At 45.9% G+C, this 21,652-nt stretch overlaps 12 protein-coding genes across 12 annotated transcripts; 5 read left to right on the top strand and 7 right to left on the bottom strand.

Annotated features, from left to right (window-relative positions):
• Nucleotides 1-129: 129 nt before the first annotated feature.
• KUCA_T00005215001 (uncharacterized protein) lies at nt 130-709 on the top strand (the record flags this gene model as incomplete). Its single annotated transcript, XM_022600389.1, has 2 exons — nt 130-141; nt 206-709. 2 exons carry the CDS (start codon nt 130-132, stop codon nt 707-709), a joined length of 516 nt encoding a protein of 171 aa, XP_022461215.1.
• A 327-nt stretch (nt 710-1,036) lies between these two features.
• Nucleotides 1,037-2,602, bottom strand: KUCA_T00005214001 (uncharacterized protein; the record flags this gene model as incomplete). The annotated part of the gene is made up of 1 exon (XM_022600388.1): nt 1,037-2,602. One exon carries the CDS (start codon nt 2,600-2,602, stop codon nt 1,037-1,039), a length of 1,566 nt encoding a protein of 521 aa, XP_022461214.1.
• A 689-nt stretch (nt 2,603-3,291) lies between these two features.
• On the bottom strand, nt 3,292-5,289 carry KUCA_T00005213001 (uncharacterized protein; the record flags this gene model as incomplete). Its single annotated transcript, XM_022600387.1, has 1 exon — nt 3,292-5,289. One exon carries the CDS (start codon nt 5,287-5,289, stop codon nt 3,292-3,294), a length of 1,998 nt encoding a protein of 665 aa, XP_022461213.1.
• A 321-nt stretch (nt 5,290-5,610) lies between these two features.
• KUCA_T00005212001 (uncharacterized protein) lies at nt 5,611-6,225 on the top strand (the record flags this gene model as incomplete). Its single annotated transcript, XM_022600385.1, has 1 exon — nt 5,611-6,225. The coding sequence occupies one exon, from the start codon at nt 5,611-5,613 to the stop codon at nt 6,223-6,225; it is 615 nt and encodes a 204-aa protein (XP_022461212.1).
• A 91-nt stretch (nt 6,226-6,316) lies between these two features.
• KUCA_T00005211001 (uncharacterized protein) lies at nt 6,317-9,094 on the bottom strand (the record flags this gene model as incomplete). The annotated part of the gene is made up of 1 exon (XM_022600384.1): nt 6,317-9,094. One exon carries the CDS (start codon nt 9,092-9,094, stop codon nt 6,317-6,319), a length of 2,778 nt encoding a protein of 925 aa, XP_022461211.1.
• Nucleotides 9,095-9,689: 595 nt separating this feature from the next.
• Nucleotides 9,690-11,050, top strand: KUCA_T00005210001 (uncharacterized protein; the record flags this gene model as incomplete). Its single annotated transcript, XM_022600383.1, has 2 exons — nt 9,690-9,725; nt 9,794-11,050. The coding sequence occupies 2 exons, from the start codon at nt 9,690-9,692 to the stop codon at nt 11,048-11,050; spliced, it is 1,293 nt and encodes a 430-aa protein (XP_022461210.1).
• Nucleotides 11,051-11,518: 468 nt separating this feature from the next.
• KUCA_T00005209001 (uncharacterized protein) lies at nt 11,519-12,658 on the bottom strand (the record flags this gene model as incomplete). Its single annotated transcript, XM_022600382.1, has 2 exons — nt 11,519-12,561; nt 12,634-12,658. The coding sequence occupies 2 exons, from the start codon at nt 12,656-12,658 to the stop codon at nt 11,519-11,521; spliced, it is 1,068 nt and encodes a 355-aa protein (XP_022461209.1).
• Nucleotides 12,659-13,433: 775 nt separating this feature from the next.
• On the top strand, nt 13,434-14,501 carry KUCA_T00005208001 (uncharacterized protein; the record flags this gene model as incomplete). Its single annotated transcript, XM_022600381.1, has 1 exon — nt 13,434-14,501. The coding sequence occupies one exon, from the start codon at nt 13,434-13,436 to the stop codon at nt 14,499-14,501; it is 1,068 nt and encodes a 355-aa protein (XP_022461208.1).
• Nucleotides 14,502-14,642: 141 nt separating this feature from the next.
• Nucleotides 14,643-17,033, bottom strand: KUCA_T00005207001 (uncharacterized protein; the record flags this gene model as incomplete). Its single annotated transcript, XM_022600380.1, has 1 exon — nt 14,643-17,033. One exon carries the CDS (start codon nt 17,031-17,033, stop codon nt 14,643-14,645), a length of 2,391 nt encoding a protein of 796 aa, XP_022461207.1.
• A 523-nt stretch (nt 17,034-17,556) lies between these two features.
• Nucleotides 17,557-19,179, bottom strand: KUCA_T00005206001 (uncharacterized protein; the record flags this gene model as incomplete). Its single annotated transcript, XM_022600379.1, has 1 exon — nt 17,557-19,179. One exon carries the CDS (start codon nt 19,177-19,179, stop codon nt 17,557-17,559), a length of 1,623 nt encoding a protein of 540 aa, XP_022461206.1.
• A 215-nt stretch (nt 19,180-19,394) lies between these two features.
• Nucleotides 19,395-19,993, top strand: KUCA_T00005205001 (uncharacterized protein; the record flags this gene model as incomplete). The annotated part of the gene is made up of 2 exons (XM_022600378.1): nt 19,395-19,427; nt 19,478-19,993. 2 exons carry the CDS (start codon nt 19,395-19,397, stop codon nt 19,991-19,993), a joined length of 549 nt encoding a protein of 182 aa, XP_022461205.1.
• Nucleotides 19,994-20,196: 203 nt separating this feature from the next.
• Nucleotides 20,197-21,450, bottom strand: KUCA_T00005204001 (uncharacterized protein; the record flags this gene model as incomplete). The annotated part of the gene is made up of 1 exon (XM_022600377.1): nt 20,197-21,450. The coding sequence occupies one exon, from the start codon at nt 21,448-21,450 to the stop codon at nt 20,197-20,199; it is 1,254 nt and encodes a 417-aa protein (XP_022461204.1).
• Nucleotides 21,451-21,652: the final 202 nt, after the last annotated feature.

Genomic DNA, 21,652 nt, shown 5'->3' with positions numbered 1-21,652 from the left:
ACTTTTCAGATCCCAAGGCATCGGCACAGAGCGTCGTGCACACGCCCTATGCCTGGTGCTAAGGGCCATCGACACTTCAACGCTGTTAACGACTGAAGGCAACTGAGATATATTTCTTTCACGGGCAAGATGTTTTTCTTGGTAAGTGCAAACTGAAATTCGGTAGCCTCATTAGCGCAATTTTGCTTACTAACACGTTCCATAGAAAGATTTGTCGCTTAACCTCACGCTGCACCCGTCGTACTTCGGGCCCCAGATGAACCAGTTCTTGCGGGAGAAGCTACTGACAGATGTGGAGGGAACATGTACCGGACAATTTGGCTACATAGTGTGTGTGCTAGATTGTATGAGCATTGATGTTGGGAAGGGCAAAATTATTCCCACGGAGGGAAGTGCTGAGTTTGAAGTCAAGTACAGAGCCGTTGTGTGGAAGCCATTCAAGGGAGAGGTCGTTGACGCCATTGTTTCCAGTGTCAACAAGATGGGTTTCATTGCAGATGTCGGTCCGCTGAGTGTTTTTGTAAGTACTCATCTGATTCCCGGAGATATGAAGTACAATCCTTCGAACACGCCGCCTGCATACATGTCTGAGGACCAGCTGATTGTCAAGGGAAGCAAGGTGCGGTTGAAGATTGTGGGTACCAGAACTGACGTGAATGAGATTGTTGCTATTGGGAGTATAAAGGAGGACTTTTTGGGTTCGTTATGAGGAAATATCGAAGTTTTCAGTTCACAAACAAGCAAAAACTTCTCCATTATTCGGCTTCATTTGGTGAAAACCTCACTGCCATAACTCAATTGCCGTGGCAAATGAACGAAATTTAAAGCATTGGTTACTACAAAAGTTGGGAACAACGATAAGCAGTGGTTTCTACAAGCCGAACGATCTTCGAAGTCTAGGCTTTTATTTCAAAAAGACTGATCATTATCAGCTTCAAGATCTTGGTTCTACCTAGATGGAACTTTTGATTTTGTGTATTATAGTGTTATAACGTATAATTAACGGTTAAATCCGAATGTATGATAGAACCTCGGCTTACTCTTGGATCTTCAGCAAGGTGAAAGAGTGCTTTGGGAACTTGTAAGTGGAATTGTTGGAGATAGTGACCTTGGACTCCTTAGGAACAACCTCGTTAGGTTTCTCAAAGGTGTTGATTGCTCTGATGTTCTCGTGATAGTAAGCCCATTCGGTGACATTCAGAGAGTCAGCAGCATCCGCGATGGAAATCTTGGTCTCAGCATCCTCGTCCTCGGATCTGTTAACAACAGCAACGTAGTAGGCCTTTTCGGCTGGCTGATAGACAGCACTAACATCCAAAAGAGCCAGACTGGTGTCCACGTATTTGACCCATTCGAGACCGATAAAATCACCAACATCTCCCTTGTAGATAGGAGATTTGACGCTGAGATTTAAGGACTGTCCGTTCTTGAAATACTTCGAGAACAGCTGGAAAGGGTAATATGTGGTCTGCTTGAAAAGGCCGTCCTTATTGGTCATGATTGGGGCAATGACATTGACACACTGAGCAATGTTGGTCATCTCGAGGTATTTGGCCTGTCTGATGAACACATTGAGCCATGAGGCAACAGCAAGACCATCAGAAAAGTCGTACTGTTGCTCGGCACCGTGCTCACCGTCTGCTCTAATTGGATCCCAGACATTCCACTCGTCAAACACGATTTTGTATTCCTTCTTCTTCTGTTCCTCGGTCAGAGGAACCAAAAACTTCTTGTTGGTCATGTTGGTGATCTTGGCTAGCTCAGCAAGCTTGGAGGTGACCTGAATAGCGGTCTCGGCACCGGCTGGCTGGAACACGTTCTTGTAATGGTCTTGAGAGGTGGTGTACAGGTGGATGGAGTAGAAGTCATGGGTGGTAAAAGTCTCTCCAACAACGTGCTGGTCCCACTCATCAACACCATTACAGCCACAAGCAACAAGCTTGACGGTAGGATCAAGGAGCTTAATTGCTTTGGCCCATTGGGCGGCCTTCAAGGCGTAGTTCTCCTTGGTCATTTGGCCAACCTGCCATGGACCCCACACCTCGTTACCGACACCCCAGTACTTGACATTGTATGGCTTTTCTCTTCCGTTCTTTCTACGAAGATTGGCATAATATGTGTCCTTGTCTCCGTTACAGTATTCGACCCAGGCCAATGCCTCGTCCAGGGTACCAGTACCCATGTTAAGACATAGGTAAGGCTCGGTACCCATGTATTCGCACCATTGCATGAACTCATCGGTTCCAAACTCGTTGGACTCAGTGTTGAGCCAAGCAAGCTCAGGTCTCTTTGGTCTCTGGTCAACAGGTCCAACACCATCCAGCCAATGGTAAGATGACACAAAGTTTCCACCCGGCCATCTCATGACTGGCATATCCAACTCCTTGATAGCCTCGGCCACGTCTGTCCTAAAACCTTTATCATTGGTCAATTTGGTGTTACCGTAGTCGACAATTCCACCGTAGATACATCTGCCGAGATGTTCCAAGAATCCGGCAAAAATATTGGGGGCAACCTCTCCAGTGACGAATTCCTTATCGATCTTGATTTCGCTTCCCACGAACGTGTCGAGCTTCTTGATTGATTGTGCTGTTGTTGACATAATGATTTAATGAATACCTCAAGACTCTATTCAATTGCCTGTTTCGAAGAATAATTCGTTGGAAAGAAAAGAATACCAGTATGCCTGGAATGGCCAATCTCCTCCACCTTATTTATATAGGGATGCATCCGTGGGAGAATTGTGGGGACGCCGGAGTCGTTTCCCAAAACGGAAGTCGATCCTATGAACAGCATTACCTTTTTGAGACGAGACCTTATTCCGCCGGGCAGTTGAGGGGCGCTCTTTACGGAAAGGTCTGATCTGATCCGAAAAATGTGCCACTGAGACGAGGATTTGCGGTTTGAGACAGGAATCCGTTCCAGTGGAAAAGTCTTTGGGAGGCGTAGAACGCCGCACAATGATTACCGTCAAGAAAGGTGTTACTAGCTTTCGCTGTGTTTATTGGGTGTTATTAAATGTTATTTGGTGGTGGAGCTTGGATTTTTCCGGGACATAATTGAATTCTACCTTCTATGCCTGCATACCATTTATAATGTTCGACTTCTCGGAACAACCTGTGCCGCACGACGCGCTTCATGCAATGTACGAAATGCATCTACTCCCCAGATTCTCCGGTTTGCCAGTTTTTCTGATTTTCCATTTTTAATCAAATCATTTTACTCGGCTTTTTGAGAAAAAATCAAATTTTCTTCGTCCTTTTCCTTTCATCTCCAGCTATTTTCGTCTTTCTACACAATATCTACCGGACCCAACAACAAGGCATCGCAAAGAGTGCCGGCCTCGTACTGCGGAGACCGCCCGGCGCTGGAAGGAAGCACGAGAATGGCATTTGCAGTTGCAAAACTGGCAATACGACTACTTCTCTGAAATCCTGTGACCGTAGCTACTAGCTCGTAAACCCCGTTTGTGGCGATTTGAGTAACACGAGCCCTTTGGTACTCGGGTCTTGGATCCAATCGAGTAGACGCGGCAAGCTTTACCTTGACAAGCGGGAGCTGTGGCAATATCTCATCACCAACCGGCTTCGAACCCGAGTTCAGCAGCAATGAGGGAAGAACAAATACGTGATAACAAACACTGGCAGAAGCAGGGTTTCCAGGAAGTGCAAATATCACCTTGGTCTTTCCCTTGGCTGTAACCGTTGCAAACGTGGTTGGTTTGCCAGGCTTCATCTTAACACGGCCAAAATGAATGGTTCCATTCAAGACTCGTTCAATCGTGGGTTTCAACAAGTCAAGCTCTCCCATTGAAACCCCTCCCGTGGTGATTAGATAATCAATATCCGAATCCAGAGCCTTGGCTAGCTGACTTGCCAGAGTCTCCTGCGAATCCAAAGCAATTCCCAGATCAACAACCTCAAAACCCGTCTGTCGTATAGTAGAGAGCAACGTGGGCCTGTTGCTATCGTAGATTTGGCCATAAGACAACTCTCCTGTCTTCTTCTGTAGATCCACAAGTTCGTCACCAGTAGAGAGAACACCAAGTTTTGGCTTGCGATAAACCTTGATTTTACTAATGCCGACACTCGCAAGGATTCCCACTTCACCGCCAGATTTTCCAATCACAGTACCTTTGGCGAGTATTAGGGAACCTTCCTTTAAATCAGATCCCACTGCCCTCACATTATCAGCTGGAGTGACACCCGTAGCCAAAATCTCAACTTCTTTTTCCTCTGAACCATCGTCTGTCTTGGACACCAACCTTGTCTCCTCAACCATCACCACTGCGTCTGCTCCTTCTGGAACGGGAGCACCTGTAGTGACTCTGGCAATCTGGCCTGACGCCAACACTTTGGGCTTATTGGAACCAGAGGCATGAGAGATGGAAACCACCGGATACTTTCCAGGGCCATCAGAACTCACAACGGCGTATCCGTCAACAATACTGGCCCGGAAGTTGGGCACGGAAACCGGTGCTAAGACGTCTTCTGCGACGACGCTTCCAACGAATAGGTCATCCTGGACATTCATGGTGATGGCTTCAGATTCCGGAGTATGCTGGGAAATCAACTTGTATGACTCTTCCACAGAGACCATGGGGAAAGGCGATTCACGAGCTCTTTGAGTTACAGGAGCATCCAGATCGTTGGACACCATCTTGTGCTTTGCAATTCCACAGCCCACACGTCCTCTTGAGTCTGGTTTCTCGTGATCATGATGATTATGATGATGATCATGTTCTGATGTAAGCTTTCCTCCAGGGGCGGCCTCATCCAAGGTACGTGCCATCTTGCGGTGCAATGCTCTTGAGTCAACGTTCTCGATCTGCGTCAAGGCATGGGATATTGTGGGGAAAACCGACCCGAGATTTTCTAAAACAGCCTTCGGAGAACCGGGAAGCGTAATTATCAAACTTTTTTTCCGAACGCCAGCAACAGGTCTTGCCATCATAGCAAACCTCGTGATCTTGAAGGACTCCGACAGCATCGCATGCACGATTCCAGGAGCCTCTCTCTGGATCAACGGTTTCACAGCCTCGGGAGTATTATCCCGGACAGTGAATCCTGTGCCACCGGAAGTAAGAATCAGGCGCAAATCTTCAGATTCCTCACTCCATTTTGACACAATGTACTGGATGTCGTCCACGCTATCGGGGATGATGGCTGCCTTTGCTATGGAGTAATCTGTATGGTCCTTAAAGAATTTCTCCAAACATGGAATGACCTTATCAAGAGAACGATCCTTATAGCAGCTATCCGAAACCACGATAACTCCAACTTTGAACATCTTGGGAAGCTAATTGGGAAGAATGAATGCAGTGAGAAGAGGTATAATGCCTCTGTAAGTCGGGTCTCCGCCTAACATGTCTGGGAGTACCTATTGGTTTGGGACAGAGCACCGAAACGGCGGGGAATCTCCGAGTACTCAAGTCCCTTCAGGTTTGCGATATCTCCCGCATCTCAAGGGCAATCCCGCCTATACCCTGCAAAACCGCAACCCAATCCCGGTTCCACAGGAAAGCTGATCGACTTTGATCAAAACGATTGAATCTACAAGCCCCACCTTTTCACAACCACCACGCCGTTTCTTTCCTGGAGAATCCCCACAATGAGCGGAAATCTCAGAGTATCACAACTGGTGCTGGTATCCGCGATTTCGCTTTTGACTGGTGGCTGCATAGGTGCACTGCTTGCTCTTCCATCTTCCCCAGCCAAGGGAGCTCAGTCTCCTAGGTACAAGAGTGCTAGTTTGACGCCCACAACCTCAGAATCTCTCACGGATGCGGAAGAGGAGGAGGAAGATGACTACGATGATGAAGGAATTGAAATCGACTCAACCCCTTTGAACGAAGTTCCCGGGGAGTGTCAGATGTCGTTGGTGGTGAGGAAAGACCTTGAGATGACCAAAGGAAAGGCTGCTGCACAATGTGCACACGCCGCTGTTGCACTATATAAGCTCATTTCGAGTGGACATGCATCCCAGAACCTGCCATTGCTAATGAGATGGGAAAAGACGGGCCAGGCCAAAGTTGCTCTGAAGTGTGCTGACCAGGCCGAGATGGACCTGTTGTTTGCCAAGGCAATGTCATTGAATATCAACGCTTATGTTGTTCACGATGCTGGTAGGACACAGGTGCCTAGTGGATCAGCTACTGTTTTGGGCCTTGGTCCAGCCCCAAAGGCTGTGCTGAACGAGGTTACTGGTGATCTGAAACTGTACTAGTCATCAGCTGTATATACATTATCATTGACGTGAAAAGAGTATCACATAAAGATTCTATTAATGCAAATAAGGTGTCCGAGATAGTTTCGTATCATCTCAAGACAATGCGGTTTTCTATGGCATTCAAGTAGATGATTTCGGAACAGATGAGTCTGTCACCGATCACCACCTCTGGTCCTGGAGAGAGAAGAATTTCCACTTCAATTCCGAGATTCACGCAATAACCTTTCGCCAGTTTGGGATATGACTCCGACTCCAAAATGAAACACTTGAAGAAGGTGAGGTCGAGGCTGTCTGCAGGGGTCTGCGGCAGTATCCTCTGCGCCTCGGCAGCAAACTTCAAATCAAGCTGGCCCTCCAGACCCTGGAGAACGTGAAATCTGCGGCTTTCCCTGGTAATATAGTTTGCTGCCTGTCTTCTGCTGAAGGAAACGGCCCACTGGCCTTGGCCCAGATCTGCGATTCCGGGCAGCTTGCTGGGAGCGTCTGAGAGGTGTCCAGTGTAGTAGAGATAGTTGTGTTTGAATTCGTGGTGCTGTGACATGTAGGATCGGTGAGCTATCTTGAGCAGTTGGTATTGGTTCAACAACGATTCGTAGGATCTCATTGGCTTGGCGAACTCGGAGTATCCGTAATGGAGCCCCAGACTTATTAATGGTTTGAGCGGTTTCTTCGTATCCATCAAACCAAATTCAGGCACATTTAGAAGCCTCAATGCAGCCACATAACTCGTGATCGAGATAGGCCCAGAAAAGCCACCGTCCAGTAAGAAATGATCGTAGGAAGTAGCAGTATAGCTGGGAACAAAAGGAGTCCCAGACCGAATTTGAATGCCATCAGTTTCTCCGTCCTGTTCAACTATACTCACCTTCTCCTGTGACGAATGGAGAAGTGGAACCGCTTCTTTATGCGCGAAGAAGGCGGCCAACTCTCCGGTCAATAACCCAAGCTGCTCCTTATGATCTTCGAATACCTTATCCAAATATTCATCTTTTGAGGAAAGAATTTCGCTCATGTTCACATTCAGCCATCCTTGATCCTGCCTATGGCGTCTGTGGCTCTCCATGATCATTCTCAGCTTCATTAGTGTCTCTTCAGATTGAGAGGAATGTGCAAACAGCTTCGATATTCTTGACGTTTTCTCGTACGCACTCTGGAGATCATTTGCATCAACAATCGTTAATGACTCAATCACATCCGGTCTGATTTCAACGTCTGGCTGGATCCAAGGAGTAGAGGACTCAGGGTCAAAGATAACACTCAGTGTCATACATTCCTTAGGAGGTCCACCCTCTTTGAAAGACATGTCCCTGACAATCTGCTTGCTGAAAAAGAATGAATCGCCATCATAGGTCTCAAAATCTTTGAGATATCCCCATTTAATGTGCGAGAGCCTGTCTGATCTGGGCGAATAGAAGCTGGCAACATCAGGAACATGAACATTAAGTTTCCATTTGTTCATGCCCAGATCTTCCACCGAAATTGCGAGATCGGTATGCGACGGAAGATCCAACTTCTCCATTTTTCTAGACTTGAACCCAATCACTTTGAGGTCTTTGCAGGAGGTGAGGGCGTTTTCAGCTCTGAGAAACGCCCTCACATGCTTAAAGTAATCGATCTCAGCAGACGAAAGTTCCGGTGTAAAAACCAAACTGTTCTGGTCCCGCAAATAGAGGTCTGAGAGAGGAGTCTTGTCCATTCTGGAGAAGAATCCAGAGGAGCGCAGCATCTGCTGTATCATGGTTGGTGACATTTTCACTCCAACGATGGAAGTAACATCATCCTCCAGGTTAGGATGGGGGTATGCAACATAATACCTAAGAAGATCAATCATATGGCCGAAATAATCCGAGCCCAGACGGTTGACCATCTCAATGTATTCTGGACTCTCTTTATCCATTGTCAGGGCAGACTGCAACGAGTCTCTGAATCGTTGAAGTTTTTCCGAGTTAAGAGACCGCGCTTTTCCAATGCTTTTCATCAGAGTCAGAGGTAAAGACTGATATAACGTTAATCTGTCACTGAACTCACCAGGAGCCAGAAACATGGGTTTGCTGGAGACTTTCCACAAATGAGGGTTGTTGTTCATCATCAGATGGGCACCGAAGTAGTGTTTGTATGGCGAGAAGGTCTTGTCTATGTACATTTGGTCCAAGAATCTCGCCACTTCTCCTAGTTTTGGCGATATCATCCGGTTTTTGTTGGATACCAACGGGGCCGAATACACCGCTATCGGATTGGTCTCTTTCACCAAGCTCTGAGTCTGATCTATAAACTCAACGATACCTTGTTTCAAAAGTCGGAAACCTCTTGGATCAGCCTGTTCAACACGTTTTGCTATCTCATCGCTGCTGAACAAGGCGTATATATGGAAGGAAATGGTACTGGGCCTAATGAGCTCGAAACCCGCATCTGGGGTTATGATCTCTATGGAATCCAGGTCTTTCTGAAACCGACCAAACGCAACGCTAGTGACTATGCCACAAACAACCTCCCCAGCAGAATTTCGCGCTTCCACAAAGGATCCCAGGACAGGCTCACAAACTGACAGCTGGTCCAACTGTTCAAAAGAACGTTTGCAGTTCTTGTTCATTATCGAGAATCCACGGAAGCGGGCACGGTTGGCTGGGGCTCTTTCCAAGACTTCCTCGTAGTAGCTTTGTAAATTTAAGATCCCCGGCCGCCGTATCAGCGCTTCAACGGCTGTTTTTTCATCACTTGTGGCTTGTTTTACCTTGTTGGCTTTGAAAAACCCATCCGAGTGAGCAGCCCTGGATGGTATTGTAATTAGCCTGCCTCGCAGGTTTCGAGGCCACAAGCACCACGGTCGTGAGTCAAAGAAAGTGGCCCTGCAAAGACCACCTAGCATTTCGAGACAGTCAAAGTACTCAATCCTAGCAAAGTGAACCAAGTGACAACCAAGTGACAACATCTATTCAGTGTTAAAATATCGAAATATACCAAGCTTCATTTGCACCGCTGCACTACCCTGCTCCAGCCTTTCCGGGCCCTCGGTCACAAGCCGGGATTTCTCGATTCCGCCCCGCTGCCAGTGAGAATTTTGCATGAAAAACGACACTCTGACGGGGGATTGTCAATGGCACACCAAACATATCGAGACACCGGTGTCCTTCAAACACTGAGTTCTCACCCAGATTGTGCTGCCTTTTTTCAGTTGCCTTTCTCTGAATTTGGATCGACTGTGCTTGTTGTCTCATCAGATATACTTGATTTCGCCCGGCTAGTGATTGTCACCTTGATCGTGTTTCTTGTTTGCCCCTCAACCAAATACCGGTTGACTGTATACAACAAGACCTAGCAACGCATTCAGAACAAGGAGGTTCATAAGACTTGTTTGAATCCAAGGTACAACATTGAACTGTGATAACTTCGCACCGAACAAGCTCTGATTTGTTCACTCCATTTGATTCTGTCTCGTGTAAGATTCATAACACGGAGTCAATATGGGCCAAATACTTTCCCAACCCGTCACGGAGAAGGTATGTGTTTCCTGATGGATATTTTCGCTCATCTGTTCAAGTCGATTTTGATACTAACCCTCGCATAGTCTTCCGAAGAAGGTGGAGACGCCGATCTCAAATATGCTCTATCCTCGATGCAAGGCTGGAGAGTGAGAATGGAAGATGCCCATGCCATGGTTTTGAACCTCAACAAAGATGATGACAGCACTGCAACTGATAAGATTGCCTTTTTTGGTGTTTATGATGGCCATGGAGGTGAGAAAGTTGCCATTTTCACCGGTGACAAGATGCACGATGTCATCAAGGAAACCGACGCCTTCAAGAAGAAAGACTACTCCCAGTCCCTTAAAGATGGATTTTTGGCTACCGACGTCGCCATTCTAGCAGATCCTATTCTGAAAAAGGATCCAAGTGGATGTGCTGCCACTTCGGCCATCATTACCCCCACCAAAATCGTGTGTGGTAATGCTGGTGACTCCAGAACCATCATGTCTGTTAAGGGCCAGGCTAAGGCCCTGTCATACGACCATAAGCCCACAAACGAGGGCGAGAAGACCCGTATCTGTGCTGCTGGTGGATTTGTGGATATGGGCAGAGTCAACGGTAATCTGGCATTATCGCGTAGTATAGGTGACTTTGAGTTTAAGGACTCACCAGAGCTTCCACCTGAAGAACAGGTGGTGACTGCCTTCCCAGAGATCGTCGAGCACACAATCACTTCAGAGGATGAGTTTGTGATTCTCGCATGTGATGGTATCTGGGATTGTCTCACCTCGCAACAGGCCATTGATTTTGTTAGAAGAGGTGTCCAGCAGGGCGAGACTCTAGTGCAAATCTGTGAGTCCATGATCGACGTATGTCTCGCTCCTACCTCCGGAGGATCTGGTATTGGTTGTGATAACATGTCTATACTGATAGTTGCGTTGCTGCAAGGACGTACGTTGGAAGAATGGTACGAATTCGTGAAGTCCCAGATCCCGGAATCCACAAAGTTCCCCACTCCAGATGAACTTTCTGAGTCAATGTACGATGTCGACATCAAGACAAAGTTTGATAAGTTTGGCAGAAAGCCAGAATTAGATTTCGACTCTGGGGTGGACAACGAGGATGCTCCGAACGGCAGAAGATTCCCCATTTCAATCAGCGATTTGGTGGCCTCCGGCTCTTTCCAGTCTCGAGACGGTGTTGTGTATCTAGACAACTCCGGTGCATCCATTTTAGCACAGCTGGGTGTTACCCAGGCATTCGGTGGTGAAGACCATGACGAGGATGACGATGTGGAAGATGGTATGGATACAGAGGAGGATCAGAGCAAGATAGAGCTTGTGGAAGAGGGGGAATAGAAACATCGACTGAAGGTAAAGAGGACCTCCCCGATCTACAATTCCACAGATTGACGACATCAGTTCTCCTTTTCTCAATCAATGTCTGTTTGATCTTACGGTACTTCAGTTTCTTCTTTGACAGGTTGAAGCCAAGAAGATGAAAAACATTTCTCTTTCCCAGCTTCATCGATTGCATCCTCTAGAGATTTTTTTTTATTCTCAACGTGTCTTATTTTTCACGAATTTCTCTCTTGCTTCCTTCAATTCACGCAATTGGCCTGGCATACGCCAGTATCATCGCCTTCAGTTGTGTCCATCATTCAACCTCCTTCATCTACCACAATTCTACGTTTTTTCTATCAACTTGTTATATGCTACTAAATGACGTTTAATACAAAACATGTCTAAACTTCGATCAGATTGTGAAAAGGACGCTTTTCACTCGATGAAACAGCATCTTCACGGTTTTGGATATCTAGTAGCTGACTATGCAAACATTTTGCACGAGGTCTCATAAACTGTCTCTATGACTCGCTCACTGGGTATTCCCTTGAGTTTTGCAATCGCTTCTGCAATTTGACCCACAAAACAAGGCTCGTTTCTTCCTTTAACGACGGCACCAAATTCCCATTCGGTTTCGCCTATAGCAGTCGCAACTTGTGGGGAAATTGCCAAATCTTTCATTTTGGAAACTAGGGGAACCTTCAGAAAAGCATCCAGCTTCACCACTTTTTGTTTTTTTGTTTGCGGGATTTGCTGAACCAGTCCAGTTGTCCGGGGATAGAACTCGTTAGGCGGCTCAGATAACAGACCAAACGAGGAATGTGTCTTGCGTACTTCACACCACGGAGCATCTGTCTCTATCATAATCTTTTCAAGAGGAATCTTTCGCACAACCTCCATGCTATCAGAAGTTCGTAGAGAACATCCATTAACACCCAGATGGAATCCTAGCTGAATAAGTCTCTGGGCTTCCTCCCACTCTCCAGTGAAAGAATGCACCACCCCTCTAGGGTTTTTCAACCTCAAACCATCAGGCCTCGTTCCCTTGATAAAGGGCTCGATAGTGTCAATGAAATCATCACAGGCACTTCTCATGTGCAGAAACAACGGCAGATCGAATTCACATGCAAGTTTCAGCTGTAGCTCGAAGTACTTCAGCTGAACAGATTTGATGGTGTGTTGAAACCTATCATAATCCAGGCCAATCTCCCCAATTGCACGTAAAACACCCGAATCAACTCCATGCTTGATTGTCAAACGCAACTGCTCAATATGACCTTCAGGATCGTTCTCAAACTCATTGACCGTACAAGGATGAACTCCCACAGTAGTGTACAGCTTGACGGGGCCCTCATATTCAACGGCCATCTGGATCGCTTTTCGAGACTCCTCTAGAGAGGAGCCGGTAATCATCACCTTTTCCACATTGAAATACGCTGCCCGGTCCAAAATACGATACCATTCCGGCCGAGCCTTGGACCCGGTCTCAAACGAGCCCATGAACATGCTATCGGTCAGGTTGACAGCTACACACAGGTTAGCATGAACACGTCAAACCGCCAAAATGGCCGCAAAACACGGCAGTAAAAATGACATACCTATATCGTAATATCTAGGAGCCATTTTCAGCAGTCTCAGCATAACCCACAACAATATACTCTATCCTCTCCAAAATACTAATGATTTCTCTGATATTTCACCTCTTCTCTCAGCCAGGCGATGCGGGTCGTGCACCACAGGACTCACCAGATGGCAATGTCCCAATCGGGTAATCGATGATCATCTCATTGGCTCCGAACTTCTGGAGGCAGTCCTGGACTGATTAAGCGAGGCTTCGAAAACACAGATAGGCCAGTGTTTTCCGCAGTAGTTGGAATTTTTCGTCAGGAAAAATGGCCAGATTAAATTACTAGTTATCTGGATTAAAGTGAAACTTTCAGATTTCAAATATCTCTTCAGACAGATGCAAAAACCCGTACCTCTCACAGTTTCAAACCGCTTAGCTTACACCCAAAACCCGACCTCATCTCCAATCTGGAGCCCTCCCCCTTCCCAAATTTCCCTCGACGTTTTCTTCCAAGTTTCAGCCCCTGTGACACTTTGTTGAAATATACTCCATACACCGTTCCGTTGCGGTGAATATCCTCGAAATCATCTTGTTGATTTTAGTAATCTAGTTTTGTTCTGGATTTAGTTTTGGCGCTTATATTGCTGAGCCGCTGAAAGTTTCTTTGAGAGAACATCTTCTAGGGCCACACCTCATCACGGCCATCTCTGACGTCTGTCTACTTTGTGAAAAGAATACGAAAAATACAACTGAAAAGGGCAGATTTTACTTGAATTGAGCTGAAAACGATACCTATTTTGAAATTTCACCACAGTCTGAGCCAATTTCACAATGAATCAGGAAAGCGACCTGATGGATCCGTCCGATGCAAAACTCACCAGGGTTTTTTCAAGAACGCCCTCGTCGTGGGACCCGCAGGACGACGTCTTGTTGAGACATCTCAAAGAACAACAGAAGCTGGGCTGGAAAGAGATAGCGTCGTATTTCAACAACAGAACCCCAAACGCCTGCCAGTTTCGCTGGAGAAGACTGAGATCAGGTGCGCTCAAGTCTCAAAGTCCCTCCTCGCCGGTCTCACCACCGGCTGGGAGCTCTCCAATGCCCAAAAGAACGCTTCAGGACTTGCCTGAGAAGCCTCAGAACTATGTTACCAAGTTCCAGGCCGTGACCCAGGACCACCAACAATCCCACCAGACCCAGACCAACAATCACTCCCAGTCGCAGCAGATCCAACAGCCACAGTATAATCACCAAATTCAGAATAGCCAACAACAGAGTCTGCTACATGACTCCCAGGTATCTCAGAATTCGCAAGGAAAGTCTGGTTACTCTTCTTTTCACTCCAACAACTCGGTTTCCGTTCCTTCATACAACCAATGGACGTTTCACAATCAGAACCCAGCTTCCATGTCCCAACCGAACAAATTGCCTCCTTCAAGCCATATGAACGGCTCAGGAATTTCTGCCAGTATGTTGGCAACCTCAACTGTGATTGATGAGCAGCTCACGAAACAACTGTCGTTCCTGGCCCAGGAGACTCTTCAGCAGGTGCAGAACCAGCACCACCACATTGAGGCTTTAGCACCAGCCAACCACAACATTCCGTGGAACGAGGACGAGGATGAACTGTTGTCCCATAGGAGAGAAAGAGAGCTGAGCTTTGCAGAGCTGTCCATTCTTCTGCCGACCAGATCAGAGAGTGACATATGGTCTAGAATAGACTGGCTCGAGAAAAAGAGCTCGGGTCCTGAATCTGTGTCTGGATCCACTGCCGACTTAAAACCTGCTACTGCCTCAGTTCTTTCTTCTTCAAGCGTGACAGGGGGAAGAAGATCTCTCTCTATTTCTTCAATTGCCTCGTCCAATTCGTCTAGTAACGAAAAGAATGGAGCCAATTGAGTGCAAGACCCAAAATTTCTATAGAGATAAGGCAAGTCAAGCTGACTACTGTTAACTCTCCTATTTGTTCAATATATAATCTGCATTATATTTTACGTGTTCGTCAAAATGTCTTGCTTAACCATTAATTCTTCTCGAAAATCACCTTGCTCCGTTGCGCAGACGACGAGACCCGTTACGGGTAGCCGTAGTCTCTAATTGATTGGATGATCTCTCGCGCAAATGACGTTGGGATGCTGGGCTCACTGAGATTTTTGCCAATGATCTTGCCGAATGTCTCATCTTCTTAGAGAATCTTCCATTTGTGGTTCTTTCAAGAACAGACTCTGTTTCTGTGAACATGTCATCAACGTCTTCAGATACTGCCCCGTCGCTTTCCACTTCGGCAGCAGCTTCGTCAGAATACTCGTCATCCAGCACATCTACTCCTTCAGCATCTGCGTCAGCATCAGCACCTGTATCCGCTTCAACGTTACCATTCCCATAATCGTATTCGTCGCTCTCATTCTCAAAAATCACCGGCGCAGTATGCTTTATTCTCTTCTCAACGCTCATTCCAGGATGACAGACCTCGAATTCTCTCAGAAAATGAGCCCTAGACAGACCAACATCATCATCATCGTCACCATCATCGTCCTCGTATCCTTCTTTACCTTCCAGTCTATTCTGTATCTCTTCGAGTGTCTGCTCTTCTATGTCACGATAATCCTCCAGATCATCTCTCATGAAGTTCGTGATTAGCGATATGCTGGACATCAGCTTGTTGCCTTTTTCGTCGTATTTGGCATTTGAAGTTGCACTTTCAGACGTGGTTGTTGTTCCGTTCTCGCCAGTTGTGATAACCATGGTGGTGGTTGTGTTTATTCCACCAGAAGGACCAAGAATAACACTCTTCCACAGAAGCAGCTCTGGGATTATCTTCACGTATCTCTTCTTATTCCACTTGGCAATAACAGTATCAAGAAGTGGCATATTAACATGAATACCATATCTTCCCGTATCTGGGTTTCTGACTAAGCCATCAAGCTCCTCCAGACCGCAAACAACATCGTTCGCAATCATACCTGTATAGCTGCAAAGATCCTGTATGGAAATTTTTAGTAGCCCAGATCCAGATGGCATTTTCGAGACAATGCTCTTGAGTGCCCTGGCTACCGATATTTTCCAGTAATTTCGATAACTCAACAGCCCGAGATCTGAAAGAGGTTTCTCTGGAGTGCCCATCTCGTACTCTCGTCTGGTCAGCAGATAACTGAACTCGATTAGAAAGTTTCCGTAACCCTTTCGTTGGTATATGGGCAGAGTTAAAATACAACTGAGATTGTATTTCGTGGTATTGAGTTTTTCCTTGGAAAAATATCCCACAAAATGATAGTTGTTCAAAGAGTCCAGCTCCATGAGCACATAAAACATGAACGGTTCCACATCGTAGTACAATGTCTTGGAGTTCAGGAACAGCTTTGCCAGCAAACACAGATTCTGGCAATAGATCGTGTTCTTCCTCCCATCAACTTCAAATACGGCAACTCTCCCAGAGGTGTCCCTATAGATCTCATTCCCAGGGGGTTGGCTAGAGTAAGGGCATTTCAAAGAATGTCTGTTCAGGATGTAACCGGAGTTGAAATATTTCAGGCAATGCTCACAAATATGAAGAACAGACTTAGAAGAGTACTCTTCAGGATATGGAGCCGTATACCAAGTGTCAATCTCATAACCACTGAAATGGATGCACTCAATCTTGCTGAGCATATGAACATACGGATTATCCTCTCCTGTAACTTGCAAGTCTTTGGTAGGCTTCCTAATCATGGACTTCTCTCCATTAAGCAAAGACGCAGATGCGCTCTTCTTCTTTGCCATTTTGAACCTATCCTTGATCTCCTTCGTGGGTCTAGTAAAATAAGTGTTGCTGTTTTCGAACGACAGGATTCCGCGGAAAGGCAGTTCTTTCTCTTCAAAATCCTCCTTTTCCACAGCCGCAACCACAGACTTGGTGTAATACTTCAATGAGCTCTTCGTCGGCGTTGGAATTATGTCGTCAGGACCATGTAACACCTGAGGCTCAACTCCAGGACCTCTAAACCTTAAAGTAACATAAAAAGTTCTTCTTCCATCTCGTGATTCATGATATCCAAGTATTCGCGGACGACCTCTCTTTCGCTTGGGAACATAGACTCCAGGCCGTAGAACGTTTCGAGCCTGGGGAGAAGAACGAGTTGATGGACTCTTGGTTTTTGGAGGATTAGAGGCCGAAATTGGCTTGTGATGAATAGGGGGTCTCCCACGTCGCCTTGGGGAATCAGAATGGGAAGAATTGAGTTCATTATTGTACTGAACAATCGCCGAGGCTTTCTGCTCTCTTGTTCGCAGTGCACGCCTGGGGGAATCCACTCCACTGTTCAGATCATTCTCAACAGCACTATAGATCTCATCATAATATTTGTTGTCTTCAATTTTGAGGTTTGCCAGTATCAAATTCCTCCGTTTCAATGACTGAGCTTCTGTGGGAGAATTGCTTGTTTGGGATCTCATATTGTTTCAATGTAGTGGTTTGATGAATAGTGCCTTGTTATTTATTGAAGGAACTATTGTTGGTACTTTCTCAGTACAGCTTTCCGAATGAACCAAATAACAAAAAACAACAAATGGTACACATAAATCCTCTGAGGCTGCAAAAATAAACCAAATCAAGATTTTTGCTGTTCAAAATCGGTAACCACAATGGATACACGGTACACTATCACTTTCAGCTCAGTATTTGATTATGCGTCTTCGCGATGGTGATACCAAAACAATGTGGAGTTTCCAATGTTCTCAGGCCGAATGATATGAGAGCAGGATATGGAGAATATTCTAACACAATAAAATAAACAGATCACCAAAGATCAACGCCGATGGTTGGGTAGATTAAATTTTATACCTTGTTCAAACAGCTTACACGGTGCCGTGAATCAAATAACAGACAAGGCCAAGGGTTATGTCAAAGAGCGATCGCGTTTTGTTAATACACTACTTGTAGATATGCGCGCGGCTCAGCGACCGAGTTCAGTTTCTTCTATTTCAATTGCTTGGTCCAATCATATTTAGACCAAAGCTTTTGAAATTCAACAGCTTCATGATCACCAGAATAAACTTGCTTCGTTTTTGCGTTGATCTGGAACTTGTCAACTCCTAAAAGCCCACCGATCACTCTTCTTGCAAACAGGTCTCCTCGAGGCCATGTTTGAGAATCCTCCACAATATGACCCAGTCCTCCGTCCAATGAAACCCAAACGTGAAAATAAGGAGCTTCCTTTGCTATCAGAGCTTTCATGCCTTCTCCCGATCCAAGAGCCTCGGATTTTCGTAAAGTTTCGATCACAAGCTTATGCTGAGCTTCGATCTCGTCTGACTCCTCCAAAAACCCACTTTTGAAAAAACCGAGAATAGTAGATGAGTCATATTTGAGTGGAATTGGTATGGCATGTATTCTAGCATGGTTGAGTTGCGATACTGCATTTTCGTAAAACAAAACACCCATTTTCAACTCTTCGTAATAGAACCTGGATAGCGTTCTCATGAAATTTCGAATTTCAATTTCTTCCTCATCTTCGCAATGTAACGTGTTCTTTACATGTCTGAAAGGTGTAATGACAGCACCATAGCTGGTGAGCTCAGGTTGAGGCTCCAAGGACAGATAAGTAGAGTACCCTTCCGATATCACTGCCAGCCTACTATTCTGGTTGCCCTCAACGCAGTAGATGCATCTATCCATTACTTTCGATAGTCTTGCAGCTTCTGTGACACTCTCAACACTGTAATCTTTTAATTTGATCTGGCCATCCTTGCTGAGCGAAGCCAGCTTGGAGCTGTTCTCGTCTTGCGCCTCTAGGTCATCATCAAAAGCACGGTCTTTAAGAATGAGATTCGCAGATTCTTTGAAAGAGTCCTTACCTCTTTGAAGCCTCTCCCTCTTAAGCATCTGCTCAACAGTCAGGTCGTCTTCGTTGATAATTTTGTCAGTGGATTCTGCTTCTGCCTCTTTCTCTTTCTGCTGAGTCTTGAACCTTGTCTCCAAGTTCTTATACTGTGCCTCAAGCTCCTTCCAATTCGCGAGCTTTCGTAATTTGGCTCTCATTGCCTTGATTCTCATAGAAGTGAGCTCACTCTCAGTGACCAGTGCAACAGGCTCTGATTTAGATTTTGCAGATTTTTCTTCCTCAAATATATCGATGCCTCTTTCCTTAGCATAGAATCCAGTGGGCTTTAGAACTTTCACATGGCCGGCTTCACCTATTCTTGCATCCAATTCGCGTTGTTCCTCTCTCGCGATATCAAACTGCAAAAGACTGGCATACCTTTCCATTGCCACCTCGTCTACTGGCAATCCGCGCTCTCTAGCCGTTTCGAAGGTTTTCCTGAGTTTCATCATTCTCCATGCGGACCCGCTGTCTCCAAACTCGTAAGATACATCCAATGCAGATCTGGGGGTTTCTGCGTGATCTTTTATATTGGCTTCCTCAGATTGAATCTCCAACTCGGAAACAGGGCTTTCCTCGGGGCTTTTGCTGTGTTCTGCATTATTTTCGGGGGTTTCATACGAAACGTCCTCAGGCCAGTCTGGAGCCTCCAGCAATGTGTATCCTGGGAAATGCAGGGAATCCGCCTTGGTTTTTCTCTTCTTAGAGGTATTGATCATTATTGAGCAGATAGCATATATTACTTGATCTAACAAGTATATTTTCCACGATAAGATGTCTCAAAATTATATCCTGGAGAGAATTTCTGGTTAGTATACACAGGCTCATCATCTCATCGCTGAAATTTATGCCTGGGGTGGCTCGTTATCAGCCAGACACACCTGCCTGTAATGTATGAGTCTCTTTCTTCCATTGGTTTCCACATATAAATACGATGGGAAAGTACTGGTGTACAACGTGTTCTTTGGTATGTGATGTACTTTATTTATATAACCAGGAGACCTACTAATAGCTCAGTTTGTGGATGATACCAAGTTCGGCAGGTCTCTCCATGAGGCCTCAAGCAAACACAAGTATCTCACCACCAAGATCGTCCATGATCTCAATCGCAAAAAACGGGAAGACGATAAACAGAAGAAAATAGTTGATGCCGAGTTACACAGAATAAATAAGGAGCTGCATATTGAGACAAAGAAGGAGCCTACCAAGAAGGGTCCGTCATATGGATATGCTGAGCCATGGCACAAAAAGAACACCAATCCTGAAGATGGGGAGGCTGAAAACAAGGAAGACGAATCAGAAGACACGAAGATCCCACAATGGTCTACAGTGGAGCAAACAGAGAGCTCGATATCGCAAACCGAAAAGGTCATTGCACAGAAGGCCTTCCATAGAGAACATACAGCCTCGGAGAAGGAGACCAAAAATTGGGAGCTGAAGCAGAAAAAACCTGATATAGACGATCTAGAAGAAGACGAGATCGAGATACCTGTGTTTAAAAAGAGGAAATCCACAAAGAAAGTTAGCCAATGAAAGGGTTTCTAAGCTCTCTACCTGATATCTATGTGGTCAAAGGGTCGTGGACCCCAAATATTACACTTGTGAACTATATACAAAAAGCAAAAGTGCTTTATTTGATGAAGTTGATCACAGTGAAATGATGCTGAGATTCAGAATGATCTGCATTTCTTTCAACATGTCGATTCTGCGTATACTTTTTGATCGCTCGGTTCTCTCTATGTGTACTCTCTGGAAGAACCTCTCACAAACTCCAAGATCTTCCAGCCGTCAGTGATCTTGTTGTCGACATCTTCGGGGATTCTGGTGAGAACCAAGGCATAAGTGCTGAGCATGATGTTCTCCTGAGTACCAGCAGCAATTTCGCCGGTCTTGATGCTTCTGAAGATGTTGATCTCCTGCACTCTGCATCCAACTACCATGACTGGGATGTTGTTTGGCGAGAGAATCTTCGAGGCAGCAATGTCAACATTTCTAATATCCAAGATCTTACCATCAGAGAACAATCCCTGGTCTCTGAGCTGCTTCTGCTGAGCAGCAATGATGTTGTAAGGAGCTTCTGACAACCAGTTCTTGAGGGTCTTCTCGTCACCCTGGATAAAAGCATCAACCACTTCAGGAACAATGTACTCACGCAATTCCTTAGTAAAGGACTCTGTGTTGAAAGAAGGATCAATCTCCTTGAATGCCCTGACAACCTTACCGGCCTCAGTCTCGTCGAAAAAGCCTGCGATCTTCTCGAAAACAGTTCTCAAAAAAGCAATGAATCCGTTATCACTCTCGTCCCATTTCTCTTTCAGAACAGCAAGAACCTTGCCAACAGCAGACTCTGGCTTGAAGAACGAAAACTTCACCTTGGAATCACTAGACTTGTGGTTGGTAGTAACCAATGCGGTTCCCGAATCCTCGTTAGATTTGACCACCTTTGGTCTCTTTCCACTGCTGAGCTCCTGTTCTCTTCTCTGATGTCTCTTGTCCTTGGTCTCGTATCCACCATAGAAAGAAGATCCATCATCAATCACCTCACTCACATCCTTGTACACCTTCGTTTTCCGCACGGGGTCGATTGCCTTGTCGACAACTTCTGCAGTAGTTCTAACAGTCGTACGCGCAACCTTTCCAACTGGAGAATCCCATGCTTTGACAGCGGCATCTCCCACCACTTCGGCGGTCTTCTTCACAGCTTCCGAAGCAGCTCCTCTCCTCTTCTGCGCAGCCTCATATGCTTCTTTGGCCTTGTGAAAAGCTTCACTGTCGGCCATTTTATCCGTGGCACTCTGCAGAGCCTTCACATTCTCCTTCAGCTCCGAGGATTTGTTCCACTCGTTCTTGAAAGTATCGTAGAATACTTCCAAAGGCGACTTCTGCCCGTTGTTGCCAGCCATGGAGTAGGCCGAGGAATGAAGTGCCCTTCTAGACACTGCCTGCACAGCCAGACTCCTTGGAACAAGTAATATCTGAGATCTCAACATGTCAACCTTATACTGCCATGAGCTGGAATGTGTGTTCACTCTGGCAAGCTGGACTTATTGACCGAAGAAAAGAACCACCAACGAAGGCGAGTCGAAGAAAAATTCTTGGAACAGATACACGACCATTGTATAATTGGTATTCGACACACGACATTGGCTCTGCCAAAAACGGCCCGGATTGGGGCGGTGGCAGATTCGCTTG

The sequence above is a fragment of the Kuraishia capsulata genome, genomic scaffold (assembly GCF_000576695.1).
Source record: "Kuraishia capsulata CBS 1993 genomic scaffold, Kuraishia_capsulata_scaffold_6, whole genome shotgun sequence".
NCBI lineage: Eukaryota > Fungi > Ascomycota > Pichiomycetes > Pichiales > Pichiaceae > Kuraishia > Kuraishia capsulata.
The sequence above is the reverse complement of the archived record's forward strand: the minus strand, read 5'-3'. Positions and strand labels throughout refer to the sequence as shown.